This window comes from Myotis daubentonii, chromosome 2 (genome assembly GCF_963259705.1).
Source record: "Myotis daubentonii chromosome 2, mMyoDau2.1, whole genome shotgun sequence".
Lineage (NCBI taxonomy): Eukaryota > Metazoa > Chordata > Mammalia > Chiroptera > Vespertilionidae > Myotis > Myotis daubentonii.
In genome coordinates, this window is record NC_081841.1 from 73,847,505 (window position 1) to 73,870,320 (window position 22,816).

Genomic DNA, 22,816 nt, shown 5'->3' on the forward strand with positions numbered 1-22,816 from the left:
GAACCATGGGGATGTGGAAGTAGCTAGAACTGGGCTTGACATGAGCTGAATCTCCAAGTGTAGGCAGCTGTGCCCACACTGCCCACTCAACACTCTCTCTGAGTAGTCAACCTAAGCATACAGGTATGTAAAAATTCGGGACTCCCCTGAGAAAATGAAAAATCACCCTCTGCATTACTGTCCTCTCAGCCTCATATACTCTTGTCCGAAATTTCTTTCAAGGCCAGGCCTTTTTTGACGACCTATGTACATGACCCACATACCATCCACTCCTTATCTCCACATCCTATTTATTTGATATTCCTTATCACTATCCGGCATGTAACAGATAGCACTCATTTATGTGGTCTTTGTCTTTCCCTACTAAAATGTAAATTCCATGAGAGCAAAGACTTTGCCTGGTTTGTTAAACCACTGTGCCTAGGAAAATTATTGGAGATTCAATACTTATTTGTCAATGAGTACACCAAAAGAGAAATTAACCATGTTTATTGCATTTATTCACAATAGCCAATATAATGGAGATAATCCACATCCCCTCTAAAGGTAAATGAATAAAAAAGATGTGGAAATATACACAATGAAATATTATTCAGCTATGAGAAAGGAGAATATCCTGCCATTTGTGACAACATAGATGGACCTTGAGTACATTATGCTAAGCAAGGTAAGTCAGAGAGAAGGACAAGTACTATATGATATGGCTTATATGTGGAAAAAGGTCAAACCAAACAAGAACATAGAAAATAATAAAACAGTGCTTACCAGAGGATGAGGGATGAAGGGATAAGGATGATGGTGTTTAAGGGTACAAACTTGTAATAAATACTAAATAAGCCAGAGATATCTAATGCACAGTATATTGGCTATACTAGTAGATAATCATATTGTAGTATAAATATGTAATGTGATAAATGTTGTTATAATGGCAACCATATTACAATTCAGAATTCTAATATGTATCAAAATAACAGGCTGTACACCTAACAATGTTACATGTTAAATTTATCCAATTAAAAAAAAAAAAGAACTTCAGGATCCTAGGCACTGCAAAGGTTTGGGGAAGACCTTTATGAAATACAAAATAAAAGTAAATTCTAATCTTAAAATAAAAGATAAAGCCGAAACCGGTTTGGCTCAGTGGATAGAGCGTCGGCCTGCGGACTGAAAGGTCCCAGGTTTGATTCCGGTCAAGGGCATGTACCTGGGTTGCGGGCACATCCCCAGTGGGAAATGTGCAGGAGGCAGCTGATCGATGTTTCTCTCTCATCGATGTTTCTATTTCTCTATCTCTCTCCCTTCCTCTCTTTAAAAAATCAATAAAATATATATATATTTTTAAAAAAGATAAAAAACAAAAGAGAATTTAGGTACCATGCATGTAACAATAGGAATTTAATTCTGAAGTAATGCTATCAATGAAAATGGCATAACGTTTCTGCAAATGCCTTAAAGTGAATAATGGTTTATTTTTTTAAAAATTTCAGAAAGGAAGGGAGAGGGAGAGAGATAAAAACATCAATGATGAAAGAGGATCATTAATAGTGTGCCTCCTGCACACCCCACACTGAGGACCGAGCCTGCAACCTGGGCATGTGCCCTAACTGGAAATCGAACAGTGATCTCTTAGTTCATAGGTTGACACTCAACCACAGCACCACACCAGTTGGGCAATGATGTATTTAAATAAAAAAATATTATTAAATTTTTTCTGGCTTCTGATATTTTGTATAATTCCTAAGTATTGCTTTTAATAGTTAACACTTGTGGAGGACTGAGATTTTAATTATCTAAATTATATCTAATTGAAAATATTTGGAGATAAAAGCATGCAATAAAATCAATAAAAATCTAAATAACTATGTGCAAGTTTTTAGATATTTCTTTATTCCTATACTATCAATCAAAAGATCAGTAATCATGTTTTATAATTGAGATTTCAGGTTATCAGAGTCAGTATTGGAACAATATGATAGCACTGAATAGCTGATGTGGTTTTAATTCCACTACATAAGTCAGGCACAAAAAGCATCACATCACTATATTTGGCAGTCAGAAATAAATCTATCTCTATGCCCTTCTTAGTCACTGTGGCAAGAAATTAAACTACAGTCATTATTGAGCCATTTCTCCTTTTTCTAACCTAAGATCCTATGAATACCCAAGGGTCTTAAGCAGTCCAGAAAATGAAGGGTCCCAGGCCTTGGTTCTCACTGATGGCTGAAGGCATGCTTGTATTTCAAGTTGACATTTTCTCTTGGGGGAAGTAACATGCCACCTGCAATAGAAGTTATAGGCGCTGCCTGGCTCACCCTCCACTTCCAACTTATCCTCTTTTCCCTTCCTCAAACATAGGGAACTATATACACTAAAAACGGAATTTACCAGGCCTTGTAGCAGGTTGGGTTAGACACATGATGCAGTCTGGGAAATGAACTAAAAGCAACAGCTCATTGGTATTGCATTGGCCGTGGCTATTCCCCCCTCCTGCTTCCTGCAAAGGCGACATAAAGCTACAGATACATTTAGATGCCCAACAAAAAGCAAAAGGATGAAAACCAACACGCTAAGACAGAGACAGCAAGAGCCTGTCATTGACGTCGCTGCACAGCTGGGACAATGCTAAGTACAAAGAACCAGTGGACTAAATGTTATGCCTGAAAAGTAAACATCTATTTAAGATATTTTTTAATCCTCTCCCAGGTAGCTGAACACATTTCTAACTGAAATTCCAGCCTTGGTTAAGGAGATCTTTGTCTAGCATGGTAGCTGCCTGGGGTCCAATCTCTCTAGGTATATCATGCTGTCATTTCCCATAGTTAGTGCTGCCTCCTTGGTCTATTATGATAAAGTGGTGCACTTACCTGTTATCCCTGGTAACACTTCAAAAGCCTGCCTCCTTCCCAGGATTGCTGAATTTCACCTTTACCCAGAGTGAGCAGTTCCAACCTTTATACCTCTAAATTGGTATCTTTTAAGGGTGGGCTACTATACACTTTCCTATTAATTTGCTCAGTTATTATTATAACCTATCCTCTCTGGGGAATATTCTCAATCCCATGTGTGGGTCCGGACAATCTCTTGTTACCTATCAATGTGGAAATGCCCCAGGAGTCAGTGCCTTATTCTGCAGGTCTATTATGATAGCTTTAAATGCCATCTTTATACTCACAACTCGCAAATGCAAATCTCTACCCCAGACCTCTTACCTAACATCCAGGCGCAAATATTCAACTGCCTATTTGAAATGTCCACCTGGGTATCCAATGGGAAATCTCATATTTATTGTTATAGAAGTAAAATAATTAAAAATTACTTTTTCTTAAGAATGAAAAATAGAGAGTTCATTAATTTATTGTCTAAGAAAGAAATCTACAAATGCATAAATATAGTATCCATTTTTGTAACTAGCCAGTTTCTTTAACAATTGAATCTTTCACAGGTTAATATGCAGATTTTTGGACAATGTTATAGACTTTCTAAAACATAATTTCTAAATTAGTAAATAATGTGTTTCAGAAGCATTAAAGTTTTTTCTCCCAATTCTATTCTCCTTAATTCAAAGAAAAATATGCTGTTACATCCCTAAAAACTAGTTATCCCGTCTTTGTTACAGGAAAGACCAATCCTAAACACTTGTCTTACTGCTATTGTTAACAACAGAGGCCACTGCTTCCCTTTTCTCAAGCTAAATGAGGGCATGCTTTCCATTTTCATAAGATTTTGAGGCCGAAACCGGTTTGGCTCAGTGGATAGAGCGTCGGCCTGCGGACTGAAAGGTCCCGGGTTTGATTCCGGTCAAGGGCATGTACCTGGGTTGTGGGCACTTCCCCAGTGGGGGATGTGCAGGAGGCAGCTGATCCATGTTTCTCTCTCATCGATGTTTCTAACTCTCTATCTCTCTCTCTTCCTCTCTGTAAAAAATCAATAAAATATATTTTTAAAAAAAAGATTTTGAGAAATAGCTAAGCAAATAACTACATGATTATAATGATTATTTTAACCAGCTCAGAATAGAAACTCTTCCTAATGTGAAAGAATAGACAAAGTACTTTTGTGAATTTTATAATTTCTTAAGCAATCCTCAATAGACTATGGATGTACCAATACCACACCAAAGATTATGTTTAATTTGGGATGATCTTAATATCATCCTAGGGTAATCCTGGAATCTCTTCAAGATTGAAATAAAATATAGAATAATATAGAAATTATATAGAATTGTATATTTTCATATTCTCCAGGAATTATGTTAAGACTTCCATCATTTTACATTTTTAAATGCCAAAATATTCTGCTAATTTATATACATTGTTGTTGTGGTTTTTTTTAAAAAAAAAATAAAAAACAACACTCCATCTCTGGAGATTTAGTCTGTAAACCATAAGAAAATCATTTGAAAGTACGTTCTTATTGCTGTTAAAATGAATTTAAAAGGAAGATTTCATTATCTTTAAAAGCAATTGGAAATGGTTTTAGAAACTGTTGCCAAAATTTTGTTTAATAGCATCTACTACTACAAAAAAAATCAATACTAGAGAAAAAATTACAAATTGTTACACTATAAAATGTCTTTGTAAAAACAATCCATCATAGCATAATTATAATCATTATAGCAGTTTACAGAATAGCAGAATGTACACAATACTTGCTAAGTATATGGTACATGTGTCTTTTCATTCAGAACTCATGACAAAATTATAATGTAGGTATTATGATTCTCACCATTTGTTTACAGGTTTCTATAAAACTTAGTTTATATTACTTTCCAGAAGTCATAGCTGGTTAAGGATGAGAACTAGATTCCAACTCAAATTTACCATGACTCTAAATGTCACTTTCTTTAACATAAATTACATAAGTTTATTTACAAGACACAGCAAGACCTAACTACTTGTGCTAATTGGTGGCATGGGATGGGTGAAACCAGGGGAGATTTGAAAAGTGAATTTCTGGTCCTGGCAATCAACTCTGGCATGGCCGTTGAAAAGATTAAAGAGATATATAAGAGCTTTAGATTATAGTAACTATAGGATCTGGTTTAATTTAGACAGAAATTAGTGTTTCAGAAGCTCCAGTCCTGTGGGTGAGGCAGGACAGCAAGGGATCCAGAGACAGTGATAAATGCTATATTTCACTTTGTGAGGCCCTGCAGATGCTGAACAAAAGAGCCAAACAATAGCTGACCCTGCATGGTAAGGAGGAGCCAAAATATAAAATATCTTGAATGGCACGATTCAAAGTTTGTATTTTATTCTGATGGTGAAAGATGGAACAACTAGGAAAAAACATAATGAGATATGAATTTCCGAAAAATTCAATGTAACAAGTGTACACGAAGACTCATCCATGAGCCTGGCAGTGTGCCAGGCCATGGAGTGATGGGTGCCTGCTGGGGGACTCTACGAGGCAGTGCCCAGCAAAAGGCCATGCCTACCTAAATCCCTTTATCAAGTTCCTTGGCGGTGGAATGTGAAGAGATGCATGGCTGCAACTTACCAGTTTACTTACAGCTTTGTGTCAATGTGATCATCTGAGAAAGAAGAAACTTAACTGTTTCGAAAAAGAAAAGCAAATCACTGATTTTTTAATAATTTTCAAATAACATTTCTGATAGTATTAAAATCTTTTAAAGATCTATTTCAAAATTAAAATAACTAAACAAGGTTGGAATCCTCTCCACCCCACCCTACCCCAATCCTTATAAGTCCTCAAAGCTGTTTTTTATGATTGGCCACAATATAATATCTCACAAGGAAATGTCAGAGACAGATTGTACCAAACAGGCCAAAATCGATTTTATTCAAGATTGTTGCAACAAGGAAGAGAGACTGAACTCAACTCCCCTGCAGCAAAAGCGGGAGAATTCTTTTTTTTCTTTCTAATTTCTTTCTTGGTTAAGGTATTACAGTGGAATAGCACTGGAGGACGTGAGGGGAGAGGCTGGTCAATGTGATTAGGCCATCTGTCTTTGCTAATTGGCATTTAATTGATCTTAGGAATCTCCCACAAACTGGTAGATAAGGGTGCTGTCTTTGGCAATTTTTACATTTCAAAGGAATGACTTCCAGGCCTTGAGAAAGACATTCCTGGGATGTAAAACTGGCCAGAACTAGGAGAAGACTTACATTTCCATGGGGCAGAGAAAGAATTATCTATAGCAGGTTTTTTTTTTTTTTTAATTGTTAAAAGTATTACATATGTCCGCTTTTATCCCCAATGACTTCTTCTTGACCACCCCTGCCCCACCCCCCACCAGGCCTTCACCACCCTATTGTGTGTGTCCATGGGTTATGCATATATGCATGCAAGTTCTTTGATTGATCTCTCCACCCACCCCAGCCTTCCCTTTGAGCTTCCAGCCTGTCCATAGCAGTTTTTTAAAGTAAGTGCTCTGAGACAAGGGACCTCAGGGCCCTATAGTCAGGAAGAAACCTGTAAAGTTGAATAGAGTTGAGGTGCATGTCAAGGCATCTTGGTCATAACTACCAATTGGTAATTCAGTGTTTCTTCAGGTAATATTTAACCTCATGTTTAATCTAAGAAACAGTCTCATATTTAACTGGGTATGTTAAGACAAGGATTATTTGATGGTGTGAGGCTACAGAAATGTCTGCCTGTGGCTCTCTAGTGTCACATGTCAGAGAATGTCTTCTAAGTATTAATTCTATGTGTCCTTTATTCCACATGTCCAACAAACCACATGTCAGTACATGGTCATTTAGTGCCAAGAAATCCTGCTTTTAAAAGCAAACAGTCTTCTTCTACCTTAACATTTTGACACTCTGTGTTATGGTTGTTAAATACAAAATTATCAGATCTAAAAACATAAGTGGATAGATTTAAACTACAAAAAATTAAATTTTGGAATATAAATTTTATTATACTATTTGTCCTAGGACTCTCATTGGTCCCATTAAAAAGGTTTTTGTTAAGTATATTTTTATTTCTTTCAGAGAGAAAGGAAGAGAGAGAGAGAGCGAGAGAGAGAGAGAGAGAGAGAGAGACATCAATGATGAGAGAGACTCATTGAGCGGTGCCTCCTTCAGGCAACCCGGGCATGTGCCCTGACCATGAATCGAACTGTGACTCCAGGTTCATAGGTAGATGCTCAACCACTGAGCAATGCTAGCCAGACCCAATTAAAAAGTTTTACATCAAAAGGCAGCATGTTCTCAGTAGTATTCTGTCATTAGTTATGCTCTTATAATAAACTAGAGGCCCTGTGCATGAAGTTCATGTACAGGAGAGGGGGTGTCCCTCAGCCCAGCCTGAACCCTCTTGCAATCCAGGACCCCTCAGGAGATCCCCATAAACGGGCAGTTATATATCCTCTCACAATCTGGGACCGTGGCTCCTAACCACTCGCCTGCCTGCCTGCTGATTGCCCCTAACCACTCACCTGCTTGCCTGATCACCCCTAACCCCTCTGTCTGCCTGCCTTATTGCCCCTAACCACTAGCCTGTCTGCCTGATTGCCCCTAACTGCCTCTGCCTTGGTCCCTACCACGGTGGCTTCTTTCAGAAGGATGTACGGAATGATGTCCAGAAAGTCGTTCACCTGTCCGGTCTAATTAGCATATTAAGCTTTTATTATTATAGACTAGAGGCCTGGTGCACAAAAATTTGTGCACTCAGGGGGAGGGGGGTCCCTCAGCCCAGCCTGTGCTCTCTCACAGTCTGGGACCCCTCGGGAGATAACGGCCTGCTGGCTTAGGCCTGCTCCCTGGTGGCAGAAGGCAGGCCCAATCCTTAGGTGCAGCTCCTGGTCGGGCTCAGAGCAGGGCCGATTGGGGAGTTGGGGCGCCGCCCCTGTCATGCACAGAGCAGGGCGGATCGGGAGGTTGCGATGCCACCCTCAGTCATGCTCAGGGTAGGGCCGATTGGGGGGTTGGGGCATCGCCCTCTGTCACACTCAAGGCAGGGTCGCTGGGGAGGTTGAGGCGCCACCCCCTGTCACGCACAGAACAGGGCCAATCAGGGGGTTGGGGCGCTACCCCTGTCACTCACAGAGCAGGGTCCATCAGGGGTGTTGGGGCTCTGTACCCTGTCATGCACAGAGCAGGGTTGATCAGGGGGTTGGGGAGCTCCCCCCTGTCACGCAGAGAGCAGGGCCCATCAGGGGGTTGAGAAGCTCCCCCCTGTCATGCACAGAGCAGTGCCCATCAGGGGGTAGGGGAGCTCCCCCCTGTCACTCACAGTGTAGGGCTGATAGGGGAGTTGGGGCACTGCCCCCTATCACACACAGAGTAGGGCGGATCAGGGGGTTGGGGCACCGCACCTTGTCACACTCAGGGCAGGGCCGATGGGGAGGTTCTGGCTCTACCCCGTCACACACAGAGCAGGGCCCGTGGGGGGCGGTTGGGGCGCCACCCTCTATCACCCACAGAGCTGGGCCAATCTGGGGTTTGGGGCGCCGCCACTGTCACACTCAGGGCAGGGCCGATGGGGAGGTTATGGCTCTACCTCGTAGGTGACTGGATAAACTGGAATGTTATTCAGCACTAAAAAGAAATGAGCAATCAGGCCATGAAAAGACATGTAGAAATCTTAAATGTACATTACTAAGTGAAATAAGCTAATTTGAAAAAAACTACATACTGTATGATTCCAAGTATATCACATTCTGGAAAAGATCAAACCGTGGAAACAATAAGAAGATTAATGGCTGCCAAGGGTTAAAGGGACGGGAGGGATGAATAAGAGAAATACAATTTTTAGTGCAGTGCAGGTATTCTGTATGATATTACAATGTTGGATACATTTCATTCTACACTTACTTAAATCCTTAGAATGTAGGACACTAAGAGTGATCCCTATGTAAACTAAAGACTTTTGGTAATAATGATGTGTCTTCGTAAATTCATGGATGTAACAGATATATCACCGTGGTGTGGGAAGCTAACAGTGGGGGAAGTTTGTCGGGGGAGGGGGAGGGAGTAGGTGGGAATTCTGTACTTTCTGCTCAATTTTGCTGTGATCTTAAAACTGCTCTAAAAAAATATAGTTAACAAGAAAAATAATGAGTATTAGGTTGCCTGAGATTCTAGATGGAGGTTACCATAGTCTTGTAGATCTTAATGTTTACAATGCATATTACCTAGTAAGTGGTCCACCACTTTGACATGATAGTGTGATAAATAATAAACAAAATCGTGTGCTACTAATTCAATTAAATTATTTAATTTCATACAATAATAAAAATAGTATAGCCTCAAAGTAGAGTTAGTTTAAGGGAGAACAAGAAATTATAAAATGTAGGATCAATATTAATAATATTGACCACCTTAGAGAAAATTAACACACACACACACACATATATCTATTGTTTAATAATGTTCAAGGATTTAAACCATTAATTAAATTTTGGCAGGGGAAATTGGAAGGATTTAATTCTTTTTCAATAAGAAAAAAAATTTAAACCACCTATTTTAATCATTATGAACTACTAGGGGATTTTAATATTTTAATAGATTCACTTAGCTCTAAATGTCTTCTAGCACGTTATAAATTCTTTAGAGTTCCTGCTTAGAAATACTGCATTTTAACATATTCATTGTCTCTTTCCAAGACAGTTCTCTATTGCTATTTCATTAGTCTGTCTTGTGATTTATTTAAAGATAAAGTGAATGTCTTCCCTTTCATTTATAATTATTTAATTTATTTTTAAATCAAAACCTGATGGCAATTATCATCTATTAAATTGTATTCTGTCCCCCTCATACATATTTTTTCTTTTTACAGTAAATCCTACATTTTGACACCATCAATAAAAACATATTATTGGTACTTTATTTAGACAGATACCCTTTTTCTGAGCTCAGTTTCCTAATAGTCTCTTAAAAATAAACATAGCATTTTTAGACACAGAATAGATTCTGTTGACGCATGATGGGGAAATGTTCAATTTGCCAACTTTATTCCTCTTTTTCATTTTACCTTTCCCTAATCCTATGCTTTCATAGAATGTTACAGGGTATATCGACATGTAACCCCACAATGTAAGCGAAATGCCAGATACATGTGGTATGCTGCAGAAACTGAGGTTCACACCCAAAGTGAGACAGAAGATATCGTTAGAGGATAAGGTATTTATGACTAGAGGCTCAATAAATATTTCAACTATGAGAAATTGTACCAGGGAAGATGATCTGTGGCAAAAATACAACCGAACAGTTCTGTCTCTGATCTTTAATTTAATCATCAATAAAATAAAAGCAAAAAGTTTTTCATTTCAGAACTGTGATGATTAAGTTGGAAAGTGTAAGTGAAAATTAAGTGTTAATCATAAAATGCCATATAAATATCAAATACCATAATAATTCATAATTTGGCTATCTCAAATGATAAGAAAATTTAGATAGACAAATTACTTAGAAGAGAGAAACACTGGCTACATGCTTGAGAGTTGAATGAAAGCGAGTTGTGTATATTTATAAATCCTTTCATCCCAATATCTTTCTTATGTGTGAGTGTCTTGTTTGGTACCATGAAGCATAAAAATAATAAAGCCTGTTGAAAACTCCAAAACACAGAGAAGAATATGAATAATTTAATCAGATGAGATTCAAGCTTATCCCCAACTTATTTGCCTTTTATTCTGCATTTCAGTTAGTTACATTTTCGTGGTTATCACCAAGGTTGTACATGCACCTCGAAATGCTCACAAAAGGTCCACAATACAGGGGTTCATAACTATGTTATATGTTATATTCAGAATCCCAGGGGAACAAATAGATTCTAGAAATATTGATTAAGCAAGATGAAGAATAATTATACAGTTTCAGCAACAACAGTTTTAAAGACAAGTACAAGCTTTGTTTGTCACAAAACTCACAAAAAAGTAATTGATTGAAGAATATCTCTTTTATGCAAAATATACATTTTAGGATATAATTTGATTAATATTCTACTATATACCAACATTGCTCCTTGATCATTTAGTAAAAAAATACTCTCATTGCCAGAATTTTTTCTATAGTTTTTATAATTGAGGTAACAATGACAAAAGACTATGAATAATGTTGTTGAGTGTGTGTGTTTTCTGTCATAGCAATTTTCCAAAATCAAACAAATACATGACTAAAAACAGGTCAGTTTTGATAAATAGGCACTGAAAAATTCACAACGTAATATGACAAGCTGATAACATAAGTGGTTTATAAGAAAATTATACAGTCCATGTTCATGGATCCAACCAAAAAGGAGAAATAAGGGAAATTAAGACAGACTGATACTACACCCAAATCACTGCCTTGTATGATTCACAGCACAATCTACCGCAGGCCAATGGAGGGTCACTCACAGAAGTATGGGCCACACTTGAAGCTTCAGAGACGTGGATCATGAATTTGGCTTCTTTTGATGTGAGATGGCCAAATGCGATTGACCCATGCACACATGTTGGTATTTACAGTTGTTTCACCGACACAGGCCAGTCCACAGCAGACCACTCCTATGGGGAGCACCAAATGAGTTCCAGCCACAGTTCTTTTATGAGCTTTGCATGCTGCATGAAGACGCCGGGACATCTTCCAAGTGCAATCTGGTCACCTCAGGGCACATTCAATAGCAGAAGTCTGTTTCCAGTACAGTCCTTGCTATGGCTAAATTCCACTGTCCCTTTTTCATCAGTCAAAAATCCATGATAAATTCTGTGCAACACTACAGTCAATAACAGCAGCACCAGACAGCATATGAATTCCTTTACCATAAAGTTGTGTGCAATTATAGCTTTTCTATATGTGGTGTTATCAAGAGGATCACTGAATCTCTAAATATCAGATATGTATGTCTGGGTAAATACATTGCTGTACAAGATCTCTGACATGCAGGTCATGCTCTAGAACTTGGGGATATAGAGTAATACAAGTTACGTGGCCAAGAATAAAAGTGATAATTGTCCTCCTAACAAAAAATAAACATAAGAATTAGAAATTAATCAACAATCATCTCAATGATCTTGAATGCCTTAGAAATATTGTTTATCCCTAAATATATATTATGGCATTTTTCTTCCCTCACACACCCAATTCACCAGACACACTATTACTATTGCATTCATGGGGATGTGGAAACAGAATTTCTTCCACTTGGACTGAATAAGACTCCCTAGGGTTTCACTGAAATGTAGAGATGAATGCTGGTAGCAGAAATGGACACTGCAGCAGGCAACCAAACGCAATGGTGACATTGCTGTTGCCTAATTCCTGTTTTTCAGAAAGGTTCACAGTACTGATTAACTTAGTCTACAGGGCATCCTTAATTTACACATGAAGCAGAGAAGCTGTTTCAAATAGCAAAAAGGCAAGGGACATGAGAGAAGACCCAGGACTAAAATCATGAACACCTTATCAAGGCATTTCTGTGCTTTATGGAGACAGATGACATATACAGTTAAGACAGACAGACAGACAGAACAACATTCAGGACAAAGCACCTGATTAAACATTGACTGAAATCTGATTATTCTTGCAAGTCAGAAACCTAAGGCTAGTCAAGAAAGCCAAATGTGAACAACAATGCTCTTTGATGTTTGCACATAAATTAATAAATAAAAATAAAGGAAGGAGGTAAAAAAGACATGAGAGCTTTGGGAAATATTTGGCACTCTGCCTCTGAAAACGATGACAAATTGTGAGATTTTAAATAAAAATGACTCTTGTATCAAGCAGCAATTCCTGTTTAAACAATGCAAGCCTGGCTGGCAGTTACCTGTCTCTCATGTTTTGTGCCTTCCCCAAGCCATTAAGTCAGGGATCTGGCCTCGGCTTGCGTGTAACCAGTAATGACAACCTCTTTGTAGTTATCTGTGTGCAAACAACCAGAGACATTCAGAACTCCAATACATAATTTTTGAAGAAAGGTAAATCAATCAAGAAATTAAGCTATTTAAAACAAATATGTCTTTCACAGAATAAAAAATGTCAGAGAAACTTGCCCTCCCTGCCCCACCATTCAACATGCAGAACAGTCAACCAGTTTCATATCAGCAGGATGGTTTGATGCAAGTACACATACCCTGAGCCTCCATGGTCTCTGAACTCTGTGACACTGCTTTCAGGTGATAGAGACAAGATGGTCCATGCAAATGAGCTGACCAAAGTCATGTTGTATGCAAGCAAGACAGGATCCCAGACATCTTCAGAATGGTTTAGAGAGTCAAAGAAATGATGGTCCAGTGAAGTGGCTGGCATTTGGAAGCACAGTTTTAAATATATCTCCCTGAAAATATGTTTGTGTATTAGTGTACTGGCCAGTATCTGATACTACCTGTTATTTTATTGTGAAAGGAAATCTGGGCAATTCATATGGAGAAATAGTACCACTACTTTAGATTGCCTTTAAAACCAGGATAAGATTCGTTAGCTACCCACATGGCATTTGCTGACTTCAAATAACATCATGCAGATTTGTACTGTATTAATGGAGGCCGGAGAAATTCTATGTTTAATTATTTCCATTATAGAGTAGACAGTACTTGAAGTAATACAATTTAGCCGACTGGTGCAGTTTGGTTTACAAGATAGATGGGATGGGAGATCGAGAACGCCTCAGAGGACAAGGAGAGTTGTAGGGTGATGTTACTGGAGAAAGCCTCAGAGCATTGCCTGCCAAGCCCGCTATGTTGTTTAAGCTTCGAGATTTTTCATATCCTTTTATGAAAAAAGGCACAGACATCAGTTGAATTCAAACAGAAAATAGACACAGACAAACAATACCACACAGGATAATCAAATGTGCTATTTTTGAACTAAAAAAAGAATTTGCTTACAAAGAATTCAATATTGAGACAATTTTTTAACTGCAAAAAACCCTGAAGTTCACTGTTAGCTGTTATTCCCAAAAGAGTAAAACAACTACCACAAATTACAGTTGCAATACTTCAAAAATGATTCTTTCCCAAATTATACTTTGTATTGATGTAATTTTGTCATATCCAATATCAGAACTCTTTTAGAATTAGGCAAAGCAACTTAAGTAAGATATACATTTGACTAATATTATTAAGTATTCGAATACGTTTCTGAAAAAAAATGGGCTACGTTTTCTCTTTTCATTTTTTAGTATTTACTAAGTTACTAAAGAATGCTTAATTTTAAATGGACAAGTCTTTTTATAGCATATTTAATCTTCCAGCTTTATGGAGTTAAAATAAAAAAAATGACTCTTGAATAATGACATTTGATGCCATTACCTACATGGTGTAGACTGAATGCCAATATCTAATCTTTTCAATAAAAAAGTCAAGAAAAAATAAAATGGATGAAATATAAGTTGAGTCATAATTTCAGTGAGTTAAAATCTGAATTTGATTTATGATGTTTTCATCTGACTCCCCCACCAGGACTTGAGAATCATTTGAATTCAATTAACCTTTTTTTATATTATTTTGCATTTTGACTTTTTGTTCACAATACTTCAGGAATTATAGAATAAAAGGTCCTTCTCACAAGCTTCAGCCCAGTAGTTCACTTCAGCCACTCAAGAAGCACTCCATCAAAATAAATAAATAAATAAATAAATAAATAAATAAATAAATAAAATATACTTTTTAGAAAAAAAAAACCACCTATCAATTCACCTTTGGAAGAATTTAAATATTGTAGTGCTGTTTATTATAAAAGATTAGAAGTAGTAAAATAAGGTAAGTTGTACCAAATGTAAAGTTAGAACTGAACTATCTTAAAAGCAGGAAAACTATTGTCTGAAAAAGTAGTCATGTTATACATCTTATAAAAGAAATATTCTGACAGCTCCATTGAAGAAGTGTTGTATAACAGGAAAATAAAATTTCCAAAGCTGAATATATATATATATATATATATATATATATATATATATATATATATGATTCCAATGAACTTATTTGTCTCCGTTAGACTCAGGGTTCACTCCTTGGGCCCGGATTAGATGGATGTGTGTGACGACTCTATAGAGAGAAAGTGGATCTGTTGTGTTTCTTTATGTTCCTTTCAGCTACTTCTTTCCTTAATTCTATACTTTCATGGAACTTCTGGGGAGGAAGCCACTGCTCTCTCTCTGCCTTTCACTGGAAGAGAGATGACTGATTTAGTGATTATTTTATTTGCAAGTGCAATATCAGCTCTGCTGCAGGGTAACAGCTGGACTGGAGAGGAATCCCTTTTCAGCAGACTAGATGTCTTCTTTGATATTTTGTAGATGGAAATGTTTGCCATCCATTAACCATGGTAAAGTTCTCCAGGAAATAATTTCTGCTAATGAGAGAATTATGTGCCAATATATTTTGTTAATATTCTGGGCTATAAAACATGGAAGCTATAAAACTCTGGTGAATGATAGAATAGTTAATGGGAAGGTGTCTTAAATAATTAAAAAAGAATTCCAGGTAATTTATCCTTACATTGGGACCCTCATGTGCCTGGAGGGCTAGTAATTATTGCTCTTTGGTAAAATGATTGAATATATAACTTTGGAAATTGCAGAAAGAATAATTTTTCCCAATTGACTGTGTCACCTGAAAATGTAAACGTCACCATAAACACTGACTGGGTTTGATTAAAAACAAACTTGTAAATATGCATGAACTAAAGGGGTTGTTAATACTTATAAATCATCCATATAAAAATTTATATCTTATCCCCCAAATCTCCACACTCCCTACAGGACCTCCAAAATGTAAAAATCTGTTTGACACTTTTATATTAATCACGGTAGTTATATATAAATCTTGGCTGCCATTCTAAATGTTTAATTATTTTTCTGAATTATAGTTTTAACATAACTATTATCTATTTTGCTTATAAATTCTTTTATTTTTAGTAACTATAATTTCAAAGTTCATTTTAAAAGGCTTCCCTTCTAATTTAGTAACAAGTATTTCATTAGTAAAATGATAAGTTATTAATATAAGTGTGCTTTTCTTTATCCTGCAGGTTAATTTCTGATTAGAAAATTTGATATAAAATTTTTCTCAATCAAACTTTTATTGAATGGGATGTTAATTTGAACTAACATCTAAATACATTATGTTCATTTTTTTTCATTATGTTCATTTTATATAGTTCTTAAGATCAGGCATTTATTTGGGGCAATATTGAACCTCTCTATGCATTTTCTATCAATGGGTATGTCTTTGTTTTTGTAATGTGATTTTCTAAAAATTACTGCATTAAAAAAATCATAGTTTCTAACTACTGGGAGTTTACTCTTTTAGGGAATCCATAAGTTTTCTTAATATATGCCCAACTATATTTATATTTGTCCACAGAAAAAGAATTCAATGGGAAACCAATTTTTTTTCCGTCTATATAGGGGAGAATTTTCAGAACTCTACAATCATCTCAGTAGAGAGACCAACTTAAAAGGTTTAAACAAAGGTATAATATAGGAAATAAATGTCTGAGTGTGATTAAAAGGATTAATCTATAACCTACTAAAAATAAATCTATAATTTACATAAAAGGAAACAGAAGAAAGGAATGAATTCCTGATAGACATGACAAGATAACACACCAAGAGAATATTAAATAAAGTTAGCCAGAAATGTTACCAGACCTAGGTGAAAAACACAAAGCTGCAAAAGAATTAACCAAGAATGAAAAAAGAAAGGTGACTATGGTAAGAAATGACAGAGAATAAAAAGCTCATAGATGAATTTACAAAAGTGTTTTCACTGATAGAAAATTTATATTTGCGAAATAAGATTGTATGTATAACTTTTCCATACAAACTAAATATCTTATTAATTGCTTTGCTCATGAAACTTAACGTTTTAAAAGAAAAATTTATATTTACATAGTGTTTTATAATTTGCAAAGTTTTTTTTTCATATGTGATCTTTGGCAGTTTAAAATTCAAAATATTGTCTAACATGAAGAAAAAAACTTCTAAGTTCTTAAACATGTGATCTTAGTATAAACACATCATGTGATACATTATAGAATATGCTCAAAAATGTATGTAAATTTAACCACATATTACATATAAATACTTACATATAAATATATACACATATATACATCTGTAGTGAATTAAGCTATGTAATGTACTTACAATATTATGTTCTACATAAGATATCTTTAGTTAAATATTATTATAATGGTTATTTAATGTATGTACATATATTTTGCTGAAGAATTATTAACTACCTTTATAAAATATTTTAAGATTGTTCTAACATAATATTTACAGGTGAAATAGCAAATGATGAAACATATTCAGATAACTGAAATACATTTTGGTGAAAGGAATAGATGCAGAGAAAGGAAATAATTGAAATGAAGAAAGATTTAAAATATTGCCTACTGAAGAGACAAAAGAAGAACGCTTTGTCTTCTGAAACTCAAAGGCATGGAGACAGGACAATGTAAAGTGTTCAGAAGAAATGAAAGAGAAGTACAACATGGGTAATGAGGTATTTCAAAGAGACAGGGCATCACAAAATAAATATATGAGACCTAAAATGGTAACATATTCAATAGGGAGAAACTACAATGAATAGCAGAGAGCACAATATTTTCTAAAATTCATTTGCATGAATATGAAAGTTTTGGAGTGGATTTTATTTAAATTCAGTCCACTGTATAATAAATTACTATAGTTCTTTCTCCATTCTGTCAATAAACAGAAAATAATCATGGTAATAAGGCAACTTGAACCACCAAAGGAGGAGGCAATAAAGAACATACCATCACTTTGTCAAGAGTGGGTTGTGTCACAAATTATTTCTTAAGGAAGAGAAAAAAGGCTCAGTTGTCCTTTTTTTGTTGTTAATCCTCACTGAGGATATTTTTCCATTGATCTTTTAGAAAGAGTGGAAGAGAGAGAGAAAGACAGAAAGAAACATCGATGTGAAAGAAACACATCTATTGGTTGCCTCCTGCATGGCTGGGGAGGAGCCTGCAACTAAGGAAAGTGCCCTTGAAATTGAACCAGGGACCTTTTGGTCCGCAGGCCGACACTCGATCCACTGAGCCAAACCGGCTAGGGCTCAGTTGTCCTTTTTTTTTTCTGTAAAGTTTGCTCAAAACAAAAACAAAAACCAGCACCTAGGAAGTGGTCAAAGTGGCCCAACCTAGGAAAACGGAACCACGTGATGGAGTGAAGTCTCAGTATTCTGTTATATTCCTTAATCAAGATGCCTTCCCAACAAAATTTATCCATTCAATATATCTTCTATGTGCCAGGCACTTTCAGTGTGGATTGAAAATTAGTAATAAATTTAAAATTATTACTATTGCCCTAAAGAGAAATTATGTAACCATATGTTATAAGTATATAAGTAGCCTTTCAAGTGATTGGGCCTTTCAAGTTCTGTAGGGCCAAGGATCTCTCACCTTTCCAATCTTCTTTCACTGAGCTAAATCACAGCAAAAAAAAGTCCAAAAATTGGATAAAAGACTTAACTAGAGTATGTTTAATGCTTTTCCTTGAGAAAAAGCTTATTATTATTTTATAATTATAAATTACTTATCATATATATGCATAGTGCCAATTAGTGAGTTTTATTAGTTGTAGAAAAAAAGAACTTTAAAAAATACTTGATAAGACTTATATTAAAATACTAAGATGAGTGTCTTAGTTTTTAAATATTCTATTACAATTCTTCCCATAGACACATGGAAAACCAAAAAAGAAAAAAGAAGTGAAGAAAAAGAAAGAAGAAAGAAAGAATGAATGAATGAAAGGAAGGAAGGAAGGAAGGAAGGAAGGAAGGAAGGAAGGAAGGAAGGGAGGGAGGGAGGGAGGGAGGGAGGGAGGGAGGGAGGGAGGGAGGGAGGGAGGGAGGGAGGAAAGAGAAATTCCTTTCAGAAATGACAACCACATAGACTGCTATGATGAATATTTTTAAATGTTTGTAATGAGAAAAGGTGTGATGAGGAATGAGAAAGACCACTATGTGTAGTTTTTCCTGGAAAATGACGGAAGGGAATTTCGCAGCACTCTGGATATTTTGCAGCGCTTAATTTCTAAGTCACCTGAGAGGATCTGATTAAATGCTCGCCTACCTTTCCTGATCCCTCCATCAGAAGTGCACGTGTAATCCCCTGTCGTCAGTAGGAAACACGTTTCCCCTCTTCTGTTTTTGTCTCTGGTACTAGAGCGTCTGATAGGAAGCCTTTCGGGGGGTGATAATGGCGAGTCACGTCCCGAACTGTCATCACCTGATAGCACTGGTCACAGCACCATGCCCATTGACAGACAGTGATAGATGAGGAAATGAGACAGACAGTACAGAGAGTTTACACCGAATGTCCATAGTACAGTTGCTCGATATACAAAACAATAATCACATCATGGTAAGAAAAAGATTGTCATCACTCACCACAAAAATTTACATGGAGCAAAATGGAAATGTGTTGAAAGAAAGATAAATGTTCTTGGGGAAGTTTTAATTCCACTTTGGATTCTATCTAAGAAGAAATTTACTTTCACAAAACTAAGATGAATTCAAAATGAGTATAATGGTGAAGCAGCACACAAATTAATATCTTATAATTTTTGACATGCTATCTAGTTACTGTGAACGGGATCTTTTTTTAAGTGGAGCCTATTAAGGAAAAACTCCTAAGTAAATATATGGCTTTTGCAGCTCTTTAAGACACACACTTTTATTATTTTCTGAAAGTAATCTTTTCCCCAAATTTTAATAAAAATAATTCCAAAGCTGACAAACTTATGACCAAGTTCTCTAGTTTGAAGTGATAAAATAGTTTTGAACATAATGGAATGAGATAAACTTCTCCAAATGCCCTTGAAAAATTTGCTTACTTCTGTATATTTGCCAAAGCTGGCCACAGTCTATCAGCCTGGATACCAGCCTCTTATAACAATGTTTACCCTAGGGCTAGGCTGAGGGTGTGTCCTCTTTATCCATGTCCTTCATACGATGCAGGTACTATGAGAACAGTATGAGGAGGCCAGCAACACCAACTAAACTCTACCTTTCGTAAAGACATTCTTGGCCTAGCAGTTTTCAGGTATATATTGACAGAATTTACAGAACAATTTCCTAAATAAACAGGAGGACTGAGAATAAAATATTTAAAAAGCAGTTCAGCTCCAACCACATTTTCCCCCTATTTACTCCATAAAAAACATCGAAGCTAAGAAGGAAACCTATGAAAATGTCACCTGGCATTTTTGTTTGTTTGTTTGCTTGCTTTGTTTAATTGCTGGTATTTCTAAATATGCAAAATTACTCACATGGGATTATCATAAATAATTTTTATACACTAAAAAGATTATATATAAACAACTTATAGTGAATGCATATATATTTTTTAATCTTCATCATAGGTAATTAAGTTGTTTAGTCTATAAAATATTTTATCTGTACCAGACATAGACTAAAGATGATACTACTGATGACCGCTTTAGCAAACTGAATGTCAACTGACAGTCATTCTTATCAGTCTTCTCTGGATTATCTATGGCAATGGAGAGGAGTAGGGATTCAGCTAATGTCAGGCAGTAAATCATCCAGTATTCAATTGTGGTAAGGAAAAGAACCTAATGCATTGTGACGAGGTTCTCTAGTTTGAAGTAACAAAATAGTTTTGAACATAATGGAATGAGATCAATGTCTCTAAATGCCCTTGAAAATTTTGTTTACTTCTATATGCTTGCCGAAGATGATCTCTGTGGATAAAAATGGACATCCACAGAGAAATTCAATGTTGCCATTGATGAGCCAAAGCACATCATCTATCCCCAGAATAATGATAAATTGATTATATAACACCTTGCTCAATCCAATGGGATTACATTGAATACCCTACCTAATTTAGTAATAATAAAAATTTAATCAATTCTCCAGAATATTATTAGGGAAGACCTGCGTTATCCAAAGGGCTACCTTCCATATCACCTCTTTGATGTTTAGGCCTTTGAAATGTAAACATCCATTCCTCTTAAGTAACTGCTTCTTGTGAATTAGGTTGAGATGCATGGCCCCATGTGGCAGAGATAAAGCTGAGACAAACACACCAAGCCAAGTGATATGGAGATCAACATTTTGAGGATGAAGGATGGAAAATGGCCAATATCATATCATCACATCGTGCAGGGAAACAAAAACATTGGCACACGAGCAACAAACAGGCAAAAGAAAATATTGGCACCATCAGCAAAGGGCAGGAAAACTCTATAGACCAGCTATGCAGACTTCTACTTGGAATTTATTTAGAAAGGTACAATCTAGCTATCTATAAGCCTGACACAAACACATGTTTTGTGAAGGGGTAGAACTGAAAACTCATGAACATTTGCAGAAAATGAGAATGATTGCCTTCTACCTATTGGATAATACTGGTCTATAAAGTATGCAATGGCATGCATTTAAAATTATGCCTTACCTGATCTATTATGTTCCAGAAGTCGATTGTCTTTGCTCAGACAGGTGTCACCCTGTGTGCTGTTGCAGGCCATATTTAATTCGGTCTTGCAAAAAGTAGGTGAGCTTGCCTGAGGGGCAGGAGGGATGTGCTTCTTTCTTTTCCGTGGAAGTTTCTGCTTCGCCATTGCCAAGGAGTAGTACATCCCAAAGTTGTTGACAATGACAGGTACCGGCATGGCTATTGTCAGCACTCCAGCCAGAGCACACAGGGCTCCTACCAGCATCCCTGACCAAGTTTGGGGGTACATATCCCCATAGCCCAATGTAGTCATGGTCACCACAGCCCACCAGAACCCAATAGGGATGTTTTTGAACTGCGTGTGCTCACTAGCTGAAGGGTCATTAGGTTGAGCGCCTACTCTTTCGGCATAGTAGATCATAGTAGCAAATATCAAAACTCCCAGAGCCAAGAAGATTATCAGCAGCAAGAATTCATTAGTACTAGCTCGAAGAGTATGTCCAAGCACCCTCAGACCTACAAAATGGCGGGTGAGCTTGAAGATTCTCAGGATCCTCACAAATCTTACCACCCTGAGGAAGCCAAGTACATCCTTAGCAGCTTTGGATGAGAGCCCACTGAGTCCCACTTCCAAGTAGAAGGGTAGGATGGCCACAAAGTCAATGATATTCAAGAGATTTTTGATGAATTCAAGTTTATTGGGGGAAAAAACAATACGGACTAAAAATTCAAAAGTAAACCACACCACACACACGCCTTCTACGTAGGTCAAGGCAGGATCCGTTTCGATTTCATACTGTAGAACAACACTTGTGCCATTGATGACTGGTTCCGTCTTGTTTTTCACAATATTGAAAGCTTCATGAGTCTCCAGGCAAAAGGTAGTGATTGAAACCAGGATGAAGAATAAAGAAGCAAAAGCAATAAACTGTAGGGGGGAAAAAAGGAGAGAGTGATCGAAACCATAATACACTTTGACCCAGATTTAAGAGCATCAATCCCACTAGAACAGCAGTTCTCAACCTGTGGGTTGCGACCCCTTTGGGGGTCGAATGACCCTTTCACAGGGGTCACCTAAGACCATCAGAAAACACATATATAACTACATATTGTTTTGTGATTAATCACTATGCTTTAATTATGTTCAATTTATAACAATGAATTTGGGGGTCACCACAACATGAGTAACTGTATTAAAGGGTCTTGGCATTAGGATGGTTGAGAGCCACTGCTCTAGAGGAAAAACATTGAAAGCATTTTTTGAAGATTCCACTTGGGATGTTGCTCCAAGGAAAGATGAGATGTACCGGTAACATTAATTAGAGTTGCACCTGGATTGTGTTTCAAGTTCTGTTATCAGCTGAAATAGGTAAAAACTTTTGATTGATGTTGCAAAACAAATTCTTGACTGTTTTTTATACCTGTAACAAGAGCATAAAAATCACTTCCAAAGAATGTTGAAGGGCAACAGAATG

The 22,816-nt window shown here is 36.6% G+C and overlaps 1 protein-coding gene across 3 annotated transcripts in view; it reads right to left on the reverse strand.

The window, feature by feature from the left end:
* Positions 1-10,300: 10,300 nt before the first annotated feature.
* KCNC2 (potassium voltage-gated channel subfamily C member 2) overlaps positions 10,301-22,816 on the reverse strand; it is a 212,629-nt gene continuing 200,113 nt past the window's right edge. For 2 of the 3 annotated variants that reach the window (XM_059683658.1, XM_059683659.1), the window contains exons 3-5: positions 21,342-22,269; positions 18,993-19,157; positions 10,301-13,655 (exon numbers count right to left, since the gene is read on the reverse strand). In XM_059683658.1, coding sequence (XP_059539641.1) covers positions 13,519-13,655; positions 18,993-19,157; positions 21,342-22,269 — 1,230 coding nt within the window. In that variant the 3' untranslated portion in view covers positions 10,301-13,518. The remainder of the gene's footprint in view (positions 13,656-18,992; positions 19,158-21,341; positions 22,270-22,816) is intronic. The other variant, XM_059683660.1, reaches the window with a different exon arrangement.